The 24,382-nt window shown below is 46.2% G+C and overlaps 1 protein-coding gene across 2 annotated transcripts in view; it reads right to left on the bottom strand.

Moving 5' to 3' along the window:
• The window catches only part of LOC116942215 (uncharacterized), a 30,303-nt gene extending 10,093 nt beyond the window's left edge, over nt 1–20,210 (bottom strand). For both annotated transcript variants that reach the window (XM_076066708.1, XM_076066709.1), the window contains exons 1-10: nt 13,974–20,210; nt 11,290–11,992; nt 10,684–10,797; nt 9,702–9,836; nt 9,015–9,149; nt 8,228–8,335; nt 7,384–7,595; nt 3,711–5,948; nt 2,455–2,799; nt 313–1,533 (exon numbers count right to left, since the gene is read on the bottom strand). In XM_076066708.1, the coding sequence (XP_075922823.1) occupies nt 313–1,533; nt 2,455–2,799; nt 3,711–5,948; nt 7,384–7,595; nt 8,228–8,335; nt 9,015–9,149; nt 9,702–9,836; nt 10,684–10,797; nt 11,290–11,992; nt 13,974–15,893 (7,131 nt within the window). In that variant the 5' untranslated portion in view covers nt 15,894–20,210. The remainder of the gene's footprint in view (nt 1–312; nt 1,534–2,454; nt 2,800–3,710; nt 5,949–7,383; nt 7,596–8,227; nt 8,336–9,014; nt 9,150–9,701; nt 9,837–10,683; nt 10,798–11,289; nt 11,993–13,973) is intronic.
• Nucleotides 20,211–24,382: the final 4,172 nt, after the last annotated feature.

The raw sequence follows: 24,382 nt of genomic DNA, 5'->3' as shown, positions 1-24,382 counted from the left end.
CAGGTCAGCGGGTCTTACCTGGTAAAATAAAAAAAATAGTTCAATAGTTAAAATCGTAGTTCACTTTACCATCTTGGTCAATTCGGGTTGGTGATGGGAAGGGTGCAGAGCTTGAGTCATATTAGCCATGACGGGGAATTGAACCAAGGTGACAGGGTTCAGAGTGAAGTGCGCTGACATCTAAATCTATGTTCAACACAGCTGTGCTCAACATACCCAGAGTCTGCTTGCATTGCGGTGACACATGTATCATGTTAATCATAAATTAAAAGACAAAAATATTGGATTTATTTGTAAACGCATTCTACGTACCTCATCTGGAAAGTGTAAGGCTTGTCCAAATAATCTATTTCCTCCGTGTTCTTCCACGGAACTCACGTTCTGCAGATCCATCACTTCGCTCGGTCCACGCTGCACTTGCCAATTCGTGCGATCCTTGAACCTCCCAGCATCATCAATCTCCAAATCAACTTCCGATCTCAAGTCTCTATTTTGTCTTCTCACATCCTCTTGCATTTCTAACTCAACTTGCATTCTGGACATTCCAAAGCTTCTCAATGCACCGCTGTCCCGTTGGTCTGTGCTCAACTTGTGAAACATTTGTAAATTCAAATCTTCTGGGTCTCTTCTGAACTCACTCTCTTCCATACATGACACGTACGTTTGCCTTTCAAACTTCCCTGAACGTGGAGTTTTCAGCATCAGTCTGTCGGCTGCGTCCGAATAAACTGTGGAAACGCTGGACTTGAATTCGCCACCTTGTAACGATTTTCCCATTTGCGTTGACTCGTCCGAAAAAGCTGAACCCATCGAAGCGGCTACATTACCGAGCCACGTCGGCTGCGATCGGTGCAGCGCGTGACTACAATCCGGCCTCCCAATCTCAGCCTCGTTGACAGCGACTGCCTCCGTTCGGAAGTCCGCTCGGTCTCGCGCCGCTTTGCTCGCAGTCAACTGAGCCTCAGCACGATATTCTCGTGACACCGACAACCGACCACGTTGCTCTTTTAAGACTTGAGCTGCCAGCCTTGGCGACGGCTCGGAGCTGGCCCCTGCATCCCGCTGTTGCCCTCTCTCCGTTTGCTGTCTCGCGCTCCGCTGATGTTCCGCGTGACCTTGCTTCGTCCGGGCGCCTGCTTCCGCTTTTCCTGACTCAAATATTTTGGAAGACAGGCCGCGTTCACGAGGCATCTTCAATTGCTCCTTAGTACCATGCTGCAAATATTCTCGGCCACATTGTGGTGCCTTCTTTGAGGACGTTTGAATTGTTTTAACCGTTGAGTCATCCGATCCCTGTGTCAGGAGCAGTCCCCCTTTCCACGTTAGTCGCTCTGCTCCACTCTGCTCCCAACGCTCCGTCGCGCTGTCTTCGGCAAGGAAATCATCAGCAGACAGATACGGCTCATCGTCGTGGGAGTCCATGCTCTCTCTGGCATCTTCGTCATCGTTGCCAGAGTTGCCCTTTGTGTACCACTGGCACGGCTGTCTGCCTAATGCTCGCGGCAGTCTTTGCTTGTTTCCATTTCTCCCATCCTGCAAAAGAATTCGCCCCATTAAAACTAAATACCTCATTTCATCAGGTGCAGCCCTACCGTTGCTTGGTCACACAACTGCTGGTTGAAGGACCTAAACTAGAGGGAGCTATTCCACGCTGACTTGATGCCAAGGAAGAGGTGGGAACGCTCAATCTTTACCTGACCACACACGACCTGCCCATCGACTGTCACTAAAACCATCTCTAAGGTATCGCGGACAGAGGTGAGGACATTTAGAAAACCTAACACCCCCCACCGTGTCGACTGCCGTGCCGAGAAATCGAACCGGTGATATGTGGGTTGCAAGTCCAGTGTGCTAACCAGCACACCATGGTAGCATCTCTACCTTTATCAAAGTTTGTGTCTTACCACCGTACATCCACATTATGTCAAAAGGTAGCTCAATAATTGTGTTTCGACATTGCGGTTTGCCTTGACAGCAGAGTAATAATTTAGACTTTGAGATTATAATAATTTTCTAAATATTTTTAAACTCTATTTAATGAAGGAATATACTGTAATACTATAAAATTGAGTTTGGAAGGAGCAGCGGTGCAGTGGTTATTGGACTGCACTATGAACCCGGTAACCTGAGTTCGATACCCGGCCACAGCTAACCAGCAGTGAGTGACATCGCGAACTTGTCCTGGACAGCGTGGTGAAGTATGGTCAAACGACTCCCATGACCGACCCAGAGAGGGGAGGCCTTCATCCAGCAGTGCATTAATGACCGCAAAATCTATTTATTAAATCCTCAAATAATATTAAAACCATTTTCTACGTTCCTCCCGAATTAATATTAATCCTGCCACAGCTCATACATAGACACACACACATTTACATTCACATTATCAGAAGTATCTCACCCTTAATTAACTGCATTAAGTGTTTGTTGTTACTGAACTTGTCGAGGACTCACCACATCCGAGAGACGAGCCTCATGGATACCGCTGCTGCCCCCAAGCGCCTCCTCTTCGCTTCCGCGAGCAACCCCCGGTACGGTCTGCGTCGCGACAGACACAACGGGCCTCTCGTCCGTGCGCTCCTCGTTATCCGAAGACTCGCTCTTCGTGCCGTACGCGTCTAGCTCGGGGTAAGTCTGCGTGGATGCAGACAAGCTTGTTCTGCTGCCGCGCACATCACCGGGATGCCTCTGGATCGCTGCTGCTGCTGTTGCTGATGATGATGCCGATTTTGATGGAGCGCTATTGCCTAGGGTCCTCCTTAGTTTGGTCCTACCTTCGTGTCCATCCTTATGTCTCCCCTTCAAAATAGAATGACGTTGAAATGAATTAACTGCCGTTTTATATCTCGCCGCAGAGTTGACGGGTGAAGTTTAAAAAAAAAATGTATCCACATTGCATTAAAGATGAATAGGGAAAAAATGCTTCCGTGTGTAATATTAACTAACTACTGGATTAAAAGGTTAGGAATACGCTGTTTGTGAATCGTAATGAATCTGTTCGTGTTTATTAGTGTATAATCGGTGTTTATTTTAAATACAAAGCACACGGATTCTTTGTGTTTCGCTATTATGTTGCGGTACATTATTAGATTATTATTAGTATCATCTCTCGTTTGTGAATTGCTCTGTGCAGTGCCTTAAGACACTCTTTGTATTTATAAAGTTATATACACAGTCAACTGATTCTCAAAACTTGTATTTTTCGTTACTGAAACACCATGCTTGATTATTTAACAGCCAGTAAATAAAATATCTGATCCTATGCTTGTATTTGTCATCTATATTTTGTATTTTTAGAAATGACCGCTACATATGTGTGTGTTGAATTTGTGAAGATACTGGCTATTGATGCTTCGGATATGCTGTGACATTAGCAGCTGTATGTGTGTGTCAGTGTAAATATACTATTCTCTTGTCATCGTTTTAGAGTTGGTATATCCACACACATCATCATGTACCGCACTATATAATTGTACCTTATCATGTTTTAGTTACCGTTGAAGCGTTATCTACGTGACAAAAAATACAAAATGATTTTAAACAATGCGGAGGGGGAACAGGCAAAGGCAGTTTGCATTTTAGCTAAAAAGTCCCTTCATCTGGAATAGATAAAAAAAACGAAATGTAAGCCAAAATAAGAACCGCATTCCTAACGTGGCTCCCCCCGCATCGCTTTAATCCGTGTGCGTTTTTTCCGGTCTCAACCTCACCTGTTTGCTTCTAGAGCGGTTCGGTCTTTTTATAACAACGTTCACGATGGTCGTTTGGGGAACGTGATGCAATGGGAGTGTCGGTGGCACGGCTGCTGCTCCTGCGGAGCCCTCGCAGCCGTGCCCCGAGGCGCAGCCTCCGCCGCGCTCGCCGGTCGGTGGCCGTGCCCGCGCGGGGCTCGGTGGGTGCCCGAGGGCGACCGCGGCGAGCGTCGGGGACCCTTGGCCGAGTCCCTCTGCTCGGCTCCCCTCCGACGGGGGACGCGGGTCGACGGACGAAGACCCCGCGGTGGCGCCTTCTGTAAAGTGGTGCTCCTTGGAGCCCGAGTCGCTGTCGGAGCCGTCTGACGCGTACAAGGAGCCCCTTTTGTACCTCACCGGTCCGATAATCATCGTCGATGGCAGTCTGCCCGGGTGTTCCGCGTTGACGTCGAATCCTCGATGGCCGGTTTCGGGCCGCGCCGCTCGAAGGCTCACCGACGCGTCCGGCACGTGGCCTCTAATGTCCGCGCTCATCGGGCCGCGAGGTCGTGGCTCCGGCTCCGCTTCGCCGTGTGGCGGAGTTGAGGCCTCTCGTCCCGGGACGCCCGCTGGCCTCACGCCGGACCCCGGTTCGTGTCGCGTCTCCAACCACTCGCCACCCCCACGATGCATCGGCTCGGCGTGCGGAGGAGGACCGCGCTGCGTCATGGGTTCTTGTTGACCTCGTTGTTCTTCTTGCTGTCGCCGTTGTTCTTGTTGTTCTCGTTGTTCTTCTTGTTGTCGCCGTTGATCTTGTCCTTGCTGTTGTTCTTGTTGTTCTCGCTGTCGTTGTTCTTGTTGTCCTTGTTGTCGTTGTTGTCCTTGTTGCCGTTGTTGTTCTTGCTGTCGTTGTTGTTCTTGTTGTCGTTGTTGTTCTTGTTGTCGTTGTTGTTCTTGTTGTCGTTGTTGTTCTTGTTGTCGTTGTTGTTCTTGTTGCTGTTCTTGTTGTCGTTGTTCTTGTTGTCGTTGTTGTTCTTGTTGCCGTTGTCGTTCTTGTTGTCGTTGTTCTTGTTGTCGTTGTTGTTCTTGTTGTCGTTGTTGTTCTTGTTGTTGTTCTTGTTGCCGTTGTCGTGCTTGTTGTTCTTGTTGTCGTTGTTCTTGTTGTCGTTGTTGTTCTTGTTGCCGTTGTTGTTCTTGTTGTCGTTGTTCTTGTTGCCGTTGTTGTTCTTGTTGTCGTTGTTGTTCTTGTTGTCGTTGTTCTTGTTGCCGTTGTTGTTCTTGTTGTTGTCGTTGTAGCCGTTGTTGTTCTTGTTGTACTTGTTGCCGTTGTTGTTCATGTTGCAGTTCTTGTTCTTGTTGTCGTTGTTGTTCTGGTTGCCGTTCTTGTTGTTGCAGCCGTTGTTGTTCTTGTTGTCCTTGTTGCCGCTGTTGTTCTTGTTGTCGCTGTTGTTCTTGTTGTCCTTGTTGCCGCTGTTGTTCTTGTTGTCGCTGTTGTTCTTGTTGCCGTTGTTGTTCTTGTTGTCGTTGTCGTTCTTGTTGTCGTTGTTGTTCTTGTTGTCGTTGTTGTTCTTGTTGTTGTCGTTGTAGCCGTTGTTGTTCTTGTTGTACTTGTTGCCGTTGTTGTTCATGTTGCAGTTCTTGTTCTTGTTGCCGTTGTTGTTCATGTTGCAGTTCTTGTTCTTGTTGTCGTTGTTGTTCTGGTTGCCGTTCTTGTTGTTGTAGCCGTTGTTGTTCTTGTTGTCCTTGTTGCCGCTGTTGTTCTTGTTGTCGCTGTTGTTCTTGTTGTTCTTGTTGCCGCTGTTGTTCTTGTTGTCGCTGTTGTTCTTGTTGCCGTTGTTGTTCTTGTTGTCGTTGTTGTTCTTGTTGCCGTTGTTGTTGTTGTTGTTCTTGTTGTCGTTGTTGTTCTTGTCGTAATTGCGGGCGCGATGGCTGAATCAGAGCCTCGTCTCTTCTCGGTTTATATTCCGCAGACCTTGCGTCTCTCTCGCCCTTGGTGTCATAGTACGGCATTTGCGGTGACTCTGCCACTGCCTGAGGCATCAGGGATCCGTCGTCGTCTCCCCCTCTCTCTCTCAACGCCCTCGGCTCATTTGAAGTCGCCGGTGGACGCTTCTTCTCAGGCGACTCGTAAGCCCCGGGTGGAACTGCACGGCTATACGTCACGTCTTTGCCACTCTGACCATTTTTCCTCGATGGCTCGCGTTGCATTTCATCTTTTCTTTCGGGTTCACGACTTTTCCAGCCAGGGTCTATCCGTTGCTTTTCCCTCGGCCGAGCCTTGAAGGGAGAACAACACGCGTGGCCGATGTGAAACGTTCCCGTCGAATTTGGAAGGGGAAGGCGCGAACGAGTAGCTGTGACCTGGCTTGGGAATTCTGTTCCTCTATAGCAAGCGACCTGTACGCTGGATGATCAGACTCAGAATCGTTATTTAGACTCCAGGAGAAATCCTATGAGCTATGAAGCTCTTTTGCACAGACGTCCAGTATGGGCGGATCAGCGAGTTAGAACAGCAAATGATGCAAACACACACGATAGGAGTGCGAAATAGAGAAAAAGGTAAGCAAGTCACGAAATATAAATAAATAAATAGATAAATAATTTCTATAAGTCCAATTTATCAAGCTTTGGTAAGACAGCAAAAGCGAGAAGAAAACAGTCCCAGACCACACCAAGACAACTCCACACAGCACATTAACATTGAACTATCGACACTACACAGGTGAAGATCGAAGTGACAAATGTGGCTGTATCCGGCCCTAATTTCCTGCTTCAGGACACTGAGGGCTACTGCTGAGTCCACCCGAGGGACCGCTTCTTGTCACCCACACTGCGTTCCACCACCAAACTTGGCGCGTCCAAATACTTTATCGCTCTCATGCATTCAACGCACTGCTCAGCTCTTTTCCTGAGTTCTCACGACCTTTCTCAATCTAAGAAACATTTTGACTCTTGACTCTTTATACCAGTGTCGCTTGCCATGTTGCACCTTTGGGCTATGTGCTCAGCACCCGTTATTCAGATTAGATTCCCGCAATGTGCTCACTCCAGCACACCACTTGTCACATCAAGATTGTTGTTTACAGATTGCAAGAGTTGCATGGCACAATCCGTGCCCTTTCCCGCGGATAAAATGAGTGAATTTATTAGATGGTCGGATAAAATGAGTGAATTTATTAGATGGTCGGATAAAATGAGTGAATTTATTAGATGGCCGGATGAAAGCTCCTCATTTCCATGAATTTACTCATGCCAGGATGTCCCCAATATCCTCACAGGTAGTGCGGATGTAACGTCCTTACCCGGTGCCCCTACTAGACATCTGTGAAAAAGAGCTTTATAGCTCATCGGATTCCTCCTCCAGTATAAATACATATTCTGAATCTGATGTACAGGGCGCAATTAATAAAATGTTTTAATACTTATATGGGACTATTGTTTTTAATGGGAAAAGAACGGACAATGCACTGTAACATGATAACAAATGCAATGTTAATAGCTTCAAAACGTCAAAGAGTCTGGGATCTTCCCCAGGTGGTCTCCAGAGCCCGGAGGCACCTTTCTCGTGGTATTGCTGCAAATTCTCCTAAGTGTTAACATTTTTTTGAAGCGCTCCCTTGCATGTACGTTGAACTTCTCCCGCACCGTACGCAAGCCAACCGCGCTGATCGGGGCCGCGACGTCGGGCGAATGTGGGTCGGCGTGCGAGCACCTCGGCGTCCGTGACGACGTCGACGGAGGAGCGGTCCCGTGAGGGCCGCCGGTTCTCGTCGCCGGCAACAGCGGCGAAGGGCGCTGGTACCTCGTCCGGGGACTGCACGCGGGTCGGCCGCCTCTCGTCGTGCCCGGAGTCGCTCTCTGAGAGCGTCACCACGCCCGCCGACGCGGCGAGGGAGCCAGCGCCTCCAGGTCCTCCACCCTCCGCTGGAACACACAAAGACAAAGATCCCCCCCGTGTAGACTTTAACAAACCGTTGGGGCAAGTGCTGTGAGCGAGCACCTATGAAGGCCGGCACTGTGGCACACGAGGGGGGGTGGTGGCCAGCACCACGCCCGGTCGCCTTTGTCTCCCCGGTGGCGATGATTTTATCCACCGCAGCAGGTATTAATTTGAGACTGAGTCGACCTGGGAGAGGCCCAGAACACAGACGGATGAACGTACCAGCACACAAACCAAACACAGACAAAGATCCCCGACCCCCGTGTAGTCATAACAGTGCTGTTAGCATAGTCACAAAAATACATGCATGCAATGAAAACTCATTCTAAATTGAAAACTCATTTCTTTAGAACTGCTTGTTGTGTTTAGTGTTGTTGTCCTTCCACTGCACCTCCGATTAGTACGGTTGGCTACGTACGGTGTGCAAAAGATGTTCAACATACATACATACTCAGAAATACACAAACAACATTACACACATCAATTTACTTATGAATGTATGGGGTTTTTTCAGAGTTCCTGCAAAAAATACTCAAGATAGACAATGGCCAACATGCTAAGCAGGACGCGCCTAGAAAAAAAGTGTTGAGACTCTCAGGAGCCTTCGTCCCTTCACCAGTTCTGACTGGAGGTGCGTTCCTGTCCATCGGTCTCGATGGCCTGTGGGCATCCCCTGCAGACTGTGAGTAGTTGGTCTTCTCAGGCCAAGGCTCTGTGTGAGTACCTGTGCACGTATGCATGCATGCATGCACGCAGAGAGGCACACACAAGCAACGTTACACAAATGCATTTACGCATGAACTGTAAGATAAATGTTTATGCGTGTATGTATATAAGTTTTAAAAAAAACACAAATAGAAGGACTATCAACATAATCCAAAGAGTTATAGAATCCCTGGATTGTAGGAATGCACCTAACCCACCTTAGACTGAGATCTTGACAAAAATATCCACACTAACGTTGATCGCACATGCGTGCGCTTCTGCCAGGCCCTTGATTTTTTCCTATGCATTCACAAATACTCAGCAAAGGCGATGGCCACAAATACTAAAAGCGGGCCTTTGGGAAAAGTCTTAAGGTTCGGTAAGACTTCCCGAGTCAAGGAATAATTATTGTAAAGATTCCTCAATTCTCGAAACTAAAATATCTTTATTTTACCAGGTAAGGCCCACTGAGCTACGTAGCTCTTTTTCAGAAGCGACCTGGCCACAAATGATAGCCCAACGAAGTGGCTAAACGTCATGAAATTGAGATCAACCAACAATACTCTAAACGAATGTTTCTAAATGTGGAGGGAAAACTGGAGGACCCGGAGAAAAATCCACGTGACCACGGGGAGAGAGACACGCAAACTCCAAATAGACAGGTATCAGGTTTGGGATTGAACCCACGACCCTCTCACCAGGTGTAGTTGAAGGTTCATTCCTGCCCATCAATCTGGATGACCTCTGCATATCCCCTGGAGACTGGAGGTAGCTGGTCTTCTCAGACCAAGGCTCTTTTTTTAGAGACTGCTTTAGGGATGCCGTGATGTCGTCTGCAAGGATACAAGGCATTGTTGTCGGCACTGTTGGTGTGTGTGACACTTGCCAGTGCGGCGATACTTCTGTGTACATGAGATGAAGTGGAGATGGGAAAGCCCCATCGATGATGAACAAATTTGTGCAATGATGTCATTAAATCACTCATTTATTCTGTAACAGCAGTCACGGATTATCGTGCATAATAGGAGTTGCATTTGACATTCAACTCCTATTATCTTTAAAAACAAACAATGGATAACAAAATTAGATGACCACCAGTGCAGTACAGTGGAGTAACTTACGGCTGCAGTGTCATCCGTTGTGTGTGTGCAAGACAAAGACAAATATTCCCCATATAGTCTTAACATACTTTTGGGTCAAGTGCTGTTCGCTAGCACTTATGAAGGGCCAGTACGGTACACGAGGGGGTGGTGGCCAGTGCCACGCCCGGCCGCCTTTGTCTCCCCAATGCTAATATTTGTGCATCCACACGCACACACAAGAATCTCCGTGTTAGATCGTAAATGTTGCGTTTCGTCGTTTGTAAGGATCCTCAATGGCCTCACCAGCTCTGGTTGGAGGTTCGTTCCTCTCCATCGATCTTGAAGGCCTCTGGGTATCCCCGGCAGGCTGCAAGTAGCCGGTTTTCTCAGGCCACGGCTCTTCAAGAGGCCTTCTTTGGCCGCCTGCCGTGACATCGTCTGCAAGGGGACACGACATTGTTGGAATTTGCAATAGCGTAGTAATTCTGTCATCCGTAAAGAAGTGGGGATGGGGAACAACCCACCGAGATATAGTATCGAAGATTCTGAGAAAAACACAAATTGTATTCATACAAAATGTATCGGTAAAGATGAGATGAGGTGAGAAGGGGGGTTGCGGTGCAGTGGACAGTTTTGTAGCATCCAGTTGCGGTGTCGATAGCTGTGCGTGTGTGTGTGTACGCATGCATGCACGCACACGCGTCTATGCGCACGCGTCTATGCACACGCAGGGTTGCACATATGCATGCAGGGTGCATGCCCACAGACTTGCACATACACAACAAGTTATATTACACAAATTCCAACACACACACAGAAGATGCGTTAAACAAACGCACGTATGCATGCACACAAGCGCGCACGTACACAAGCAACGTTACACAAATGCACGCATGACGCACACAGACGAACGTGCACACAGTCACGTGGCCGCATGTATGTATGTATACATGCACACAGACAGGTTCACGTTCACCGTTATATAAATGCATTTATTAATTTACAGATTGCAATGATTTCAAGATTTAAAGGCGCACATAGTCAGACTAGTGCATCACCACCATCGTCTGACTTTGATGTAATGTCCACACGAATGTTTAGTGAACATGCACGGGGCTTTCTTCAAGCTCCAGGTTTCCTGCACACACAACGATACCTCGAAACGAGAGGATGAATGGCCAATATCCTCAGCTGGCTTCTTGCAAAAGTCTCGAGACTTGGCGGGACTCTTTTTTCGAAGTTAAATTGTAATATAATCGCGCAAGTGGAGCCTTGGTTCGCTCACCAGTTCTGGTGGTTGGAGGGGATGTCCTCTGGACATCTCCTGCAGACTGCAAGTAGCTGGTCTTCTCTGGCAAAGGCTCTTCTAGAGACCTCCTTGGGCTTGCCGTGACATCGTCTGTAAGAACACAGGACATGCATTACTTTCATCCAGCAATGGACTGGCACAGCAGACCCATTTAGTATATTGTACACCTCGAGTAACTTACCTCATTAAACAGTTCCGTACACAAACTTTACATTACGTGTTGTTTTCAAGCATTACGGCTAAAAGAATAAATAATAATACGGTATTTATTCTTAGTCGTCAGCCCATTCGCTTTCGAGACCAATATTATCATGCAGCATTTGTTTAAGTGAGCAAACTCGGCAGGTATTTACGTTGAACTTCTTTCGCACCGTATGTAGCCAACTGTGCTAATCTGAGGTGCGGCGTGGTGGTGGGAGGGGGGTCAACAAACTTAGAACAAAACGCAGTGCTCAAGAAATGAGTTTTAAATTTCGACCTCCCCGGGTTCACAATGATCCGAGCCACCAGACTCGCCCATCAAAATTGCCCACGGATTCGCAGAACGTCAGCCGGCGGGAGCCCCCTCGGCGCGCATCTCACCGAGGGATTTGCCCGCCGCTGAGCCGCCCCGAGCAGCCTCCCGCTTGTCGCGAGAGGTGGAGGAGTCCTGCCGGCGGTCTCCGCTCCACGCCGAACCCCGCTGGAGCCCGTAGTTGGCACCACCCGGCACCTCTCCCTGCCTCCCGGCTGCGCTGCCAGATCCTCGGCGCTCCTCCTCCGAGACCTCTGGCTGCTGCCGCTGCTGCTGCTGCCCTCCGTCACCCGGGACCGCCACCGCTTCGCCTTCGCGCTTTGCCCGAGGTGGCGGCGACGCCGGCAGCGGCGCGGGTTCCGAGGTGGTGGCACCATCGCGGGCGGGGAAGGTGGCGTCAGGGGGCGCGTGCTGCAGCGCGTCCAGAGTGCCGTCGCGAAGCCGCTTCAGCTTCTCTGCAGACGACTCGTTGCCCGTCCGACGGCGCACGTGGATCATGACCATGGCGCGCAGGTAGTTCCTGTTCTTGGGGTTGTTGTCCGGGTCGTCGGACGCCGAGAAGCGATCCCGGAGCTTCGGGGAGCCCTTTGCAGCCGCCCTCTCGAGCATCGGCGAGAATTTTTTGCCCATCATGGGTGACATCTTGCCGCTGTTGCGCCTTATTCCCAGCTTGGGGCTGGCTTTGGGCGATGCCCTCTTGGGCAGCTTTGGAGAGGATCTATCCTTGTCACCTTTGGGTTTATTTATGTCACTGTCTGCTTCACGGACGTCCTAAAAAACAACAACACACAAACGCGTGTGCAATTCACATCGAATATGCCATCATGTTTTTTTTATTTTGTTGCCATCTTGTACAACGGTGCATTTTTTTTGGTTCAATGCAACTCGGCTGAATTTACAAAAACAATGGAGAGTAAAAAAAAAGAAACGTATTCATCATAGAAAGTCTTAAAGCGGCGACAGCTATAAATGTGATTTGCACGTTAAGTGAGGGGCTGAACGGCGTGATGGTCGTTGCACTTAGCACAGCCAGATTGCATGGGTCGGCAGGCCAACGTCTGCAGCCCGCAGTCATTTCTAGGACGCAAGGAATTTCCCATTTGCAAGAGAAGGCCACTGTCTGCAATAATCAATGCTGAAATCCCACACTTCTCAACATCCGGATGTGAATTTGCAATATTGTCCCCTTCGCAGCTGTTCCTATTTTTATTTAATGCTTCTGGCAAAACACTTAATGAATCTCAACAAGTGACCGTACACGGAAGGAGTCTCATTACCTCAATGCCTTACAGCAAGAGTGAGTGAACGAGGCACTTTAGGGCATCTCCCAAAGCCTGCTCATCACGCTTCATGCCCAGGGGTCGGCAACCAAAATTTTTAAAACGCAACATTTCAAGAGCCGCAATGCACTGTGTGTTGAATACGAGACGGTGGTCCTTCTTAATAAATGACCTCATGAAGCTGTCGGAGCCGCATGCGACTCTGGAGCCGCAGGTTGCTGAGCCCTGTTCATGCCGGACCCGTGACATCCAGAGAGCAGCGTAATGTATAAGGAAGGCTACTTGTGTTGTGGCCGAAACGTCGTGAGAATTTTATTCTGTTATTATTATTTTTAGTATTTTATCTCCATTCTACGTGACTTTACCGAAAGAACCCAGAAGATGAATCCCTGCAGTCACGAAAGCTTTAAATCGAAATTCAGCGTAATGTACTTCAGATCAACAATATCAAAATGTTCATCGTGTAGTCGCTTTTTTTCATCTATGCAGCCATTTTTTACCGGGATAAGAGCAAACTTTTTTTGTTGAAATTCACAATCCTTCCGGATCACTTTAGTCACTTGGGAAATTTGAATTCAGGATTTTATAATAATTATGATGGATGAAGGCCTCCTCAAGCCATGAACATCTCTCGTGGACCAGCGATGTAACAGTCCATTTAGAACCTGGAAGCTCTCATCGCTCTATCTCTAGATTGAAAACTAATTTCTATAGAACTTATTTTCTGTGTTTAGTTTGTTGTCCTTCCCCCGCACCTCCGATTAGCACGGTTGGCTACGTACGGTGCGAACGAAGTTTAACACACTCGGTGTACATCTCTGCTGTGGCCATCACCTCCGGTGTGCTCGCTCCTTTGGCTCCCACTTCGTCATTATTCCTGACCACCATCCCTTCTAGCGACGTATCCTGTTCAAGCCCACTTACTTTCCTTGACCTTCGAGACGTCGTCTCTAACTCTACGCATGTTTTGTAATCCAGCGTGTTCCTCATTACGTCTCTCGGGTGTCATTCCAATCATGCACCTTTGTTTCTTTGTGAAGTTTTCAACCTTTTGTTCCATATCTTTGTCAATGTCCATGTTTCTCATTCATGTCACAGCAGGTGTGCATTGATAAAAGAAAACCCGGCTCAGCATATTGGTCCCCTGAAATTATAAGTAAATTTTTACAAAATCACTCCAACCTGTTATTGGCTAGAAGTTTTTGTTTACCATTTTGATCTCGCTCCAACTTAAGTAACTGTCTTAGGTATCATACTCTGGTGTTGTTTTTATTCAAAGTAATTTGTCCCATTTTATTCACTTTGGAATTTGAAATCAGAATGCAGCGATATGCTAATGCGATACAATGACCTTCTACTCGCACCGTGTTTAAATGGATTCAATGGCAGTTGAGGCCAATAACAGCATCAGCTTAAGATCTACAGAGTCAATTGTTCCCAAAGAGCATGCATAGTACAATCACCCAGCTTACCGTCACATCAGGGAATTCTCTCTCTCTGGAATCCGGTTGCCTCTGAGCTTTGCCCACATCAGCATCGTGGAGACGGAGCGATGTTTGGTCACCAACTTTCCGTGTCGCTATCAGGGCGTCAGTGAGCTTGCTGAAGGACGCGGGCCTGCGAGTGAAGGCAGCCTGTTTAATGTCTTGCAGCTTGTTGGCGAGCTGCTTGAATGGCAACGGCATCCGCTGCGGCTTATTTGCTTGCATTATTACCGCATAGGGAGCCTCTGGAGTAGTAGATATTTGCGAACCCATCGCACCAGCCGGTCGAGAACCAACGCTCGGAAGGTCGGCATCGTCTCCGCCTGGTGGCACAATGTCCCTGTCCGGTGGTAGGGTTCTAGTGCTTTTTGGGCCAGGTGAAACTACGTTTTGGGACTGTGTGCTGTGTATAGGGTATGCAATCTCTTCTTGGCTCAGACTTTTTGATTTGGCGTATGCATTTTTTAGTGTCCCGGGGGCTTGGGTCATCTGAGCTTTCTGACCATCTTCTGGAGTCATTTTGCTCACAGAGGGTGAGGATGTGTTGAGATTCGTCCTTGGCAGTGTCTTTGACCATGGCAACTCGACACCGTCGCTCCGTGCTGGCGTTCTCGTGGGTTGGGTCAGCTGAGGTTTCTGGCGATCTTCTGGCGTTGTTTCGCTTGCATGAGGCGAGGATGTGCCGACAGTTGTTCTTGGCATTAAGGAGGCTGGACGTAGGTTCTCTGACATGGGGTCTTGGTATTGTGGATCTTCATGAGGGCTGTATGGGTTTACCAAATCAACAGCAGCAGCCTGAGGTTTCTGCCCGACTTTTGGAGTGGTCTTCATTGCAGATGGAGAGGTTACGTTTTGATCAGGTTTTGCGCTTGGCATTGAGGAGGCCTGATGCATTGTCTCTGATCCTGGATGGTGAAATTGTGGAATCTCAGGAGAGGCAAACGACCTTGCCAACTCGACACCTGCACTGTGAGCTAGTATCCTGGGTGCTTGAGTGGCCTGCGGTTTCTGCCCATCTTCTGGAGTACTTTTGCCTGCACAAGGTGAGGACGTGTCAAGAGTTGTTCTTGGCATTGAGGAGGCTTGACGTAGGTTCTCCAACACAGGGTCTTTGCCACGAGGAGCCTGGCGTGGGGTGAATGACCTTGCCAAATCAACGCCGGCACGGTGTGCTGGTGTTCTGGTGGGTTGGGTAGTCTGAGCCATTTGCCGCTTTTCTGGAGTGCTGTTGCTTGCAGATGGTGAGGATCTATCGAGGCTTGTTGGTGGCAATGAGAAGGCTTGGTGCGGTGTCTCTGGCCTTGGGTTTTGGAGGGTCTCCCAAGGGGTAAACGGCCTTGCCAACTCAACACCGCTGCCGTGATGGAACCTGCTCAACATAGATTCGCTGGCGGGAGCAGTTTCCTGGAGGAAGCTGTAGGGGCTTGCCTCTGCTATTTGAGGCTGGTACAAATGGTCCCGTAACGGTGAGAGTTCCCGGTAAAACCCATAGAACCCGGGATCCTGGACCCGTGCATCCTGATGGTAAAAGCCATACACGGTCGGGTCACGAAGGGCCAAGTGTTCTGGATAAGAGCCGAGCTGCAGTGCGTTTTGGAGGCCCGGCCCTTCTCTGTAAAATCCAGCCATCGCAGTGTCGCGAATTGGCGACACGTTCCTAAAGATGCCGTACGCGCCGTCGTCCGGAACGGGAGACCCCTCTCGATAGAGTGCTGCCAGGGGTGGGCTCGGAATGGGCGAGGCCTCCCTGTAGAAGCCCACGAGACTCTGTCCCGACATTCGCGAGGCGTCTTGGTGATAGAAGCCGACGAGCGCGGGGTCGGGAATGGGAGATGCATCTTGGCCGAGGAGCCTCCCCCTGAGTTTCTCTCGAGTCCTGTAGCGCAGGCGAGACCTGAACCGCTCCATGCTGCTGCGGGGTCCCCCGCTGCACTGCTGCTGCTGCTGCCGCTGCTGCGACGCTGGCGACGGCGACGGGGCGGAGGGGTGCCTGCACGCTCTCCGGTCGTCTCACATCTTCCTTTGCCACGCCGCTGCTCCCCAGGGTTACAGAGTCGGAATTCGCGCCGTCGGTTGTGTGCGCGTGTGTGCGCGTGTGTGCGCGTGTGTGCACGTGTGTGCACGTGTGTACGCGCGCGCGTGCGTGTGTGCACGTGTTTTTTAGGCATCCACAAAAAAAAACCTTTTTGTTGTTGGAGCGATCAATTTAATTGGGAGGTTTGTTTCTGAATGTATCTCTTTAAGGTTTATACATATTGTTACAGTAATGGTTTAGATAGAAAAAACAAGCATGACAAAGCTAAGCAATAATGCACTGCACTAAGGAATGCAAACACACACTACCTACCGTAGACAACAATCAATCATGTCCACCTTTCTCACATTATTAACTGGCATGTAAATTAGATCGTGAATTATACATGTTCTGGTTGATCAGGCACACATTATGACGTTGGCTTGTATTCACAAACCTTGTTAAAGATCACTCCGAGTAATTCACAACAATTTTCCAAACAAGGTTTTTAAAACTCTCCATGGTGGCCTCAGAGGTCAGAGCGCTGAGCTTATCACTGCTGCTGTGCTGGCTTCAAATGCAGTATAGTGAGTTGCTGGTCTCGATTACCAATTATTGCACACACGAAAAAAAAACCATCGCATTAAATTTGGTTATGCACTGAACTTGGCTAAATTCCAACTCTAAAAATAAAAATTTACCAGTTCGAAAGTTGAGCGACAAAAACTTGACACGAGCTCACAGGGGTGGGGAACGTCCGGCCCGCGGGCCGTATAAGGCTCGCGAAATCATTTGGCAGTTCAAGCCATCGCATTAGGGGTGAGCTAATTAAATGTTTGACCAAATATAACAGGCTAATCTTTAAGTTGATACTTTTGTATGGCCCGCGAATGATGTTATTAATGTCCAAATGGCCCTTGGCAGAAAAAAGGTTCCACACCGCTGCCGGGGAGTGTAGCAGGCTGGGTGGAAAAAATGTCTGCCCCCTAGATTGGGTAGGGTATCACTGCAAGGGATCTCAGTCGTACTTCTGTGATATCTGCTTCTGAAGACTGTTCTCGAACAGACTGCTGTGTGAGATTTATACACATATATGTAGGCTTTCACGGTCAATATTACAATTCAGAATTTGTTTATTTTGGGTTAGATGGCCGTGTAGATATAATGTTTTTTTTCAACTATAAGCCTCCACCACCTGTCAGAGCCAATAAAATAAAGTTGTCACGTGGGGGCAAATTTAGCAATCGATTTGTTTTTTTCAGCAAACTGGAAGGTTGAAAAGCAAGAGAAATGTGACGACTTCGTGTGACATTTCACTGGAGATTACATCCAGCATTATCAGGTGTTGACAACAGCTGAGCTTTCCCGTGCCCCTTGACAGTTGCCAATGGATTATCTGTCTCACAAATTGATGCCGATAACACAATCAGGGTAAAACAAATAATTAAACTCTTGATACAAGGCGTGACTGATGAAAATCGATTTAAAGTTGGATGGAAGTGCAAGACGATTGTGAGCAATAGTGTTCAAGAGTCAGATTTAGTGTTTGGATTTGTTTTTTAAAGGCAAACTGATATCGCTCTGGTAGGGACATATTCGTGTGATTCTACTTAAGTGTGCGTGTGTGACACTTGCCAGTTGCTGGACTTCACGCAGGACTTGTGTTTTTTATAGCAATGGCATCGCACATGTATTACACTTAAACATTGCTGTGATTTAAGTTATTTAGGAGTTTAAAGTCACATTGTAAATACGTGTCCGTTACTAACATATTTGCGTGCATATTAAGAGCTGACATTTTATACATGAACTAGAGATTTTTTCACCTTTTTTAAAAATATAACTTACAAAGCTCACCATTCAAAAATCATGTAATGACTTCACAAACACTTTAACATAATTTCAAGAGATTGCGTTGTGAAGCAATAACTTTGATATTACAATCTCAATTTGATGATGTAATTCAAGTATTTTATCTTGAAACTGTGGTTTCAAAGTGTATCTATGCCCCAATGAGCACCAAACGTCTCTTACAATGTTAGAAGTCCTCTGCCAGTGGTGGACATTCCACATCCCTATGGCAGCAGTGACCAATTTCTCCATACTCGTGGTGGACTTCGTCCAAAGTGACAGGGCTACATATTCGCCCCAGCAGGCACTGGGGGAATAGGTGGCCGTTCGATTGACTCACAACACCTTAACTGGGGGTCAAATCGACTAAATCACCCCTCCCATGCCGCACGCGTTCGCAACAAACATTCGCCGTCACCCAGCCGGCGATGTCAAAACACGGACGCGCTCGCGCGTAGCCATGCGCATTCGGACATACTTTGCGCTGTTTCGAATGCATGCGCTGGCGCTGTGGGTGTCCGATGCAGGCTTCGACCATTGCCTCAGCCGCATTGACATGTGATGGTGTCAGTGCGTCGGAGCGCTCCGCTGAACGAGTCTGATCAGGTCTCGGTTCGCCAGGAATGCACGCGCAGCGAGCTTCTCGCTTGAGGAAAGACTCCGCGCGCCGAAACGTGCTTCCCAAAAAAATCACAACGTCGGCGTAAGCCGATTGTATTCCTTCGCGTGCAAATTACGGCGGGTCGCAAATTATCAGCAGGGATAGAATTAGCGAGATTGGAAGAAAAAAAAAAGCTATTTGTTCCTAGTTAAAATTGGTGGATGTATGTATTTTGAGAAAGTAATTACACGTGAATGCAGTATTGATGAAGCGAGAAATTGACAGCATATATTTAGTTGTTAAGATTTTTTTTGTCACAATTAAAATATATATATAATTTGGCTGTTGTGTACTGAAAAGACCCCACAGCTCCCTGGACTCTTGTCTAGAACACATGGAAGTCTACACGCTCTTGTCGCAACAAGTCCAACTGAACTCATGACAAATCAAAACTGATCAACAAAGTGTCTCCTTAAACAAAATTCTGCTGTGTAAGCATTACTCGAGAAGGCTCAATAGGCTGTTGGACTGAAATGTTATCTTATTTTTGAATGGAGAGATAGATGCTTGCATGCTAATTAATAGTATCGTTAGTTAATATATACAAGCAATGACCGGTAATAGTTACCCGATGGAAAACTGTTGATTTTACAAAAAAAAGTCACGCTTTCTTGAATGTTCTCTTGTCCTCTATTTGAATCACAAATTGTAACTCAAAGAGTAACATTCAGGCTTCCGTGTTACCAAGGTAAATACAAACCTTTGTGTACATCACCTATGTCTACATCACTTATGTGTGCATCTACCGTGCTATCTTCATTTGCAGGCTGTCTAGAGAACCACCTTTGAAAAAAGCATTGGGATTTTTTATCCTGAATTATATATTTTTTTCTTAACGTGTACGTTAAATAAATATGCCTTTATGTTCATGATTTCAGTACATTTAGATTGTACACATTTTTCTCTTCAAATAATTATGCAATTTTTATTTTATTTGGGGCAACCAAAATATTTCATTCATTTGCTATTTTACATTATTGAAAAGTGATATTAATACAATACGATTAAATAATTCGATTAAGATCAAGAGGTCCTCATAGCAAATATCACCAATGCCATCATACCAGGGCTGCTGCCCAGCCAACACCAAAGCTTTAAGGTCTGCAATTATGGTGTCGCACCATCGCGTATTCCGCCTGTTTATATAAATATATCTTGCCATGTCCTCTAGTTACCTATTCTTGGTTCTTTCGGTAAAGTCACGTCAGTATTTTAGCTCCTTCCATCCTGCCAATCACAATCGTTTTTCTCACCATCATCAGCAAAGCCTTCGATATTTTCTCAATTGTCTTTATACCAAGTTCAATTCTAAACTTCCAAATTGTCGACTATATTTTTTCCATTATTCTATTCATCTTCCACATATGCTGGTAATCAAAGCTATAAGTGTATTTCTTGTCGTTTTGTTAAAGTTCCGTATCACTTACCAATACACGAACAGATGTCCATCATGCCTCAAATTCACTATTTTAACAACAAAACAAAGCTGCGTTTTGTCATCTTCACAATGTTTGAAAAACCAACCGTCTTACATAAACACAACTCTTCTCACAACACCCTGCTCCGCAATTTGCACATTGCTATCTAGATACACTCAGCCCGTTTTTGCCTCTACATGTTCTTATTAACGATGTACTGATTATTGCTATTCTTTGGGTCTTTCGCTAAAGTCACGAAGATAGATTCAAAGAAAATAACAAAAAAAACTACGACGTTACGATCACAACACAAGCGATCGTCATCCTGTGATTGTCATCCTGATGACGATCGCTTGTGTTGTGATTGAAACGCCGTAGTTTTTTGTTATTTTCTTTGAACCTATCTTCGTGACTTTACCTAAAGACCCAAAAAATATGAATTCCTGCAGTCACGAAAGCTTTAAATCATGATTATGATTGTTATTTACAGATACTCGTAATATTAAATAATGTGATACAAAATACATCAAGCTCTGGCACACCCATTCCATCACTCAATATCTGCTGTGGGTGTCCTCTTGGGAGTGTTCTGTCATTCGGCTTACACTGTCATTAGTCTCAGCCACCGGCGACCATCCATTCGAGTAAAGTATCTTGACCAAGCTCCCTTACTTTTCTTAAGGCAATACTGTATGACGTCTACAACCTGCATATGTTTTCAAATCCACGTTTTCCCTCTTTTATTGTCCAGCAGCGGAATTCCAAGCATGCACCTCTCCATGATCTTTGTGTGCACTCGCTACATTGCAGCACTGAGAGATGGCGACGCTTTGGGGAGGCCTTCATCCAGCAGTGGATCGATCATGGCTGATGATCACACACAAGAATTGCAAAGACTACAATACTTCAATGGGCCCTATGGCACCATGAGACGTTACAAGTACCACAACATAGGAGCAAACTACTGTGTTGATGTACATCACGAGGCCTCCTTTGCCAGTACCAAAATATAACAATAGGTTTTTCCCCTTTCTTCTGGCAAAAAAAACTGAAACCTTTTTACGAGGAATCATGTCTGCATTAACCACAATAATTGTGGTCAGAATGCAAACAAAGAAACATACTCTGATAATATATGCATTGTCCTTGAAACTGAAAGCTGTCTCTGGTGTAGACCAATCAGTTTCAAGGAGAATGCATATATTATCAGTATGGTGTGTTTTTGCATTCTGATCACAAGTATTGTGGTTAATGCAGACACGATTCCTTGTAAAAAGGTTTCAGTTTTGTTGCCAGAAGAAAGGGGAAACCCCTATTGTTATACTGTGTTGATGGCATTGTTATACAATTATAGATTAGGATTTACAAAAAATTAAATGTCGACGCGTTAAGTCACTTCGTTGAGCTATCATGTGGCCAGGTCGCATCTGAAAAAGAAGCTAATAGCTTAGTGGGCTTTACCTGATAAAATATATACTTATAAAGTTGTATTTATTCGTGGTTTACCTTTCCTATACTATGCACTCCTGTCGCGTGTTGCGTTGTTTGTTGTTGTAACGTTCTTACCCACCCCTACTTGTCATCTGTGAAAAAGAGCTTTACAGCTCATCGGATTCCTCCAGTATATTCTAATTTAACGAGGCCAATTCTTAAGGTGCCAGTTTGAGTGCGGTTGTATTGTGGTTGCCAATGTTTTTTTTTCCGTTATGTTACCCATAACAGGTTTGCTTTTATTTACGTGGACAGTACTCTAACATGACGAACCGTTGATGATTGAGGATCTTTACCGTTTTACTAAATATTGGTTGCATTCCTAATACGTTTTCTTTTACATTAACATGAGCACAGGGGTTCGACTCACCTTGTCTTCCTCATCAGGGATGGGGGGTGAGTTCTGTTTTGATCCCTTAATAGACTGGAATTGTGGGACGCATGGTTTAGCTTTTGGTCCAGTCTTGGGGAAATCACGCCAGGAATTGCGGCTCTCTCATCTGCCCGCCGGACCTGGAATTTGGATAGATTTGTTTTGAAATAGCACCGAATCTCCCCTTTCAAATGCATATCGCGGTTACCGTAACCTGCGCGATTAGCACGGCTGGCTACAAACACACAAAAGCTATGCCGCCCTGTAGGCAGATCAATAAGTCCGTTCTGCGATATGGCACAGCCGAACATTCGCAGTAAATTTGTTTTAAGTGCAGTATAAGGAATCTTGTGCCCAAATTCCAGATCTTTAAATGACGAGAAACCCCATCACAAGAGAAATGTTAGCGCAGACAAGATAATTAAGATTTAACAACACACACAGAGATGTGGACTGCATGTAAAGCCTTTCATCAACCTGATCAAACAGTATTTTTAACATCCGTTTGTAATGTATTCATATTAAGACTTTTTTCTCAACGGTTAACATTTTATTTTGTATGTTGAACTTCTTTCGCATCGTATGTAGCCAAACCGTGCTCATCCGAGGTGTACGAAATCAATTGTACTGCTCACCACGGCCATTCGCATTCATAGAAAATGCAGACTTGAAGTGACATCAATTCACGTCACATCCAAACCTAAGCAAGCCCCGAGTTATTTGCTTGTTACTGACCTTAGTTCCCCTCCTCAGGAGCGTCTCCTCCACACACACTGCATCCCGGCCTGACCGGGATGCCAAAGCGAAGTCTCTTCTCTTCTCACCAGCCTCATTTAATTTAACACACCTTTATGTACTCGTTCTGCCGAGATCTGAAGCCCCCCCCCCCACCCAATTTGTGACCGACACGAATAATCGTTCTTGCAAGTCTCAACACTGGTCTCGCATGCCTCTCGCCATCACTCACCGAGCATGCAACTGTTTACCGCTTTGATTTTACTCGTGGTGACTCATGGGCATATTTTCACCTCTTTGCATAAACTCAGCTCACCTTGCAGGCATTTGTAAGAAAGGTTCTTCTGTTCCCCCCGACAGCGATCGCCCATCCAAGCAGTACAAATGCACCAGTCGAACAGTTTAAGTGTGGCGAGGTAAAGCGCGGGTGTTCCCATTTCGTCCAAGACGTCTGGCGAGCAAGGAATAGTCCAGAATGCCCCGTAGGGACTCTCCAGGTCATTCAAATTGACCCTTTCGTCAACAGTGACGCGAGCAATTGTAGGGCCGTGCCTTCAAATGTTTTACTTACTCCCGGAACACTATTCTTAGGTTGTCTCTCTGTATGCGTACACCGCTTTTGTGTTCATACAATTGTGGTGAAACGATGCCTTTTTAATGATAAAGCAACATACATAATATATTCGAAGCTTTCGTGACTGCAGGAATTACTCTTTGGTTATCGGTAAAGTCACGTAGAAAATAAAATCAAACAGAATACGTTTCGATTGCAACACAAGCAAACATCAGGTAATAAATGAGAACATTTACCTAAGTGTAATTCCTGCAATCACGAAATCTTCAAATCTAGTTTGAACCACCTCTACGGAGATGGTTTCCTCACAACTCACACAACTTCTAATTTAGCAATCTTTGGGAGAACGTAATCAACCAGGCGATGCGTTAACTGTGTTAGCCGACTGTATTGCATTGCATTACTCTCTAATTTTACTAAATTTACATCTTCTTTGGTTCTTTCGGTAAAGTCACGTAGAATGAGAATAAAATAATAAATTGATAAAATAACACAATAAAATTCTCACGACGTTTCGGCCACAACACAAGCGGCCTTCATCAGGTGAAGGGACGAGACTGTCTGGAGGACAGCGCTGGAGCGAGCGCTCGCTTCACTGGTTGAAGGCCGCTTGTGTTGTGGCCGAAACCTCGTGAGAATTTTGTTATTTTATTTTGTCAATTTATTATTTTATTCTCATTCTACGTGACTTTACCGAAAGAACCAAAGAAGATGAATCCTTGCAGTCACGAAAGCTTTAAATCGAAAATTAAATTTACATCATTAGACCTTCTTTGCCAGTACCAAAATGTAATAATAGGGTTTTCCCCTTTTTTCTGGCAACAAAACTGAAACCTTTTTACGAGGATTCATGTCTGCATTAACCACAATACCTGCAGTCAAAATGCAAAAAAACATACTATGACAACACATGCATTGTCCTTGAAACTGATTGGTCCACACCAAGGGACGGCTTTCTTTTGAGCCTCGACCCAATTGGTGCTCGACCACATTACGCCAAAAGGCGTACAACTCCAAGGCAATGCACTATCAAATATACTACTAAAGTATGTTTTTTGTTTGCATTTTGACTGCAGGTATTGTGGTTAATGCAGACATGAATCCTTGTAAAAAGGTTTCAGTTTTGTTGCCAGAAAAGGGGAAAAACCATATTATTTTACTAAATTTGTCAAACTTCCTATTTCTCTCAATTTTTCCTCGCTTGTCTGTTTCACACTTAACTTCTAATTTAGAAATATTTAGAAGAACGTAATCAACCAGGCTATGCGTTGTGTTAACCG

This window comes from Petromyzon marinus, chromosome 13 (genome assembly GCF_048934315.1).
Source record: "Petromyzon marinus isolate PM22_M1 ecotype Great Lakes invasive population chromosome 13, UKy_Petmar_22M1.pri1.0, whole genome shotgun sequence".
Taxonomy (NCBI): Eukaryota; Metazoa; Chordata; class Hyperoartia; order Petromyzontiformes; family Petromyzontidae; genus Petromyzon; species Petromyzon marinus.
The sequence above is the reverse complement of the archived record's forward strand: the minus strand, read 5'-3'. Positions and strand labels throughout refer to the sequence as shown.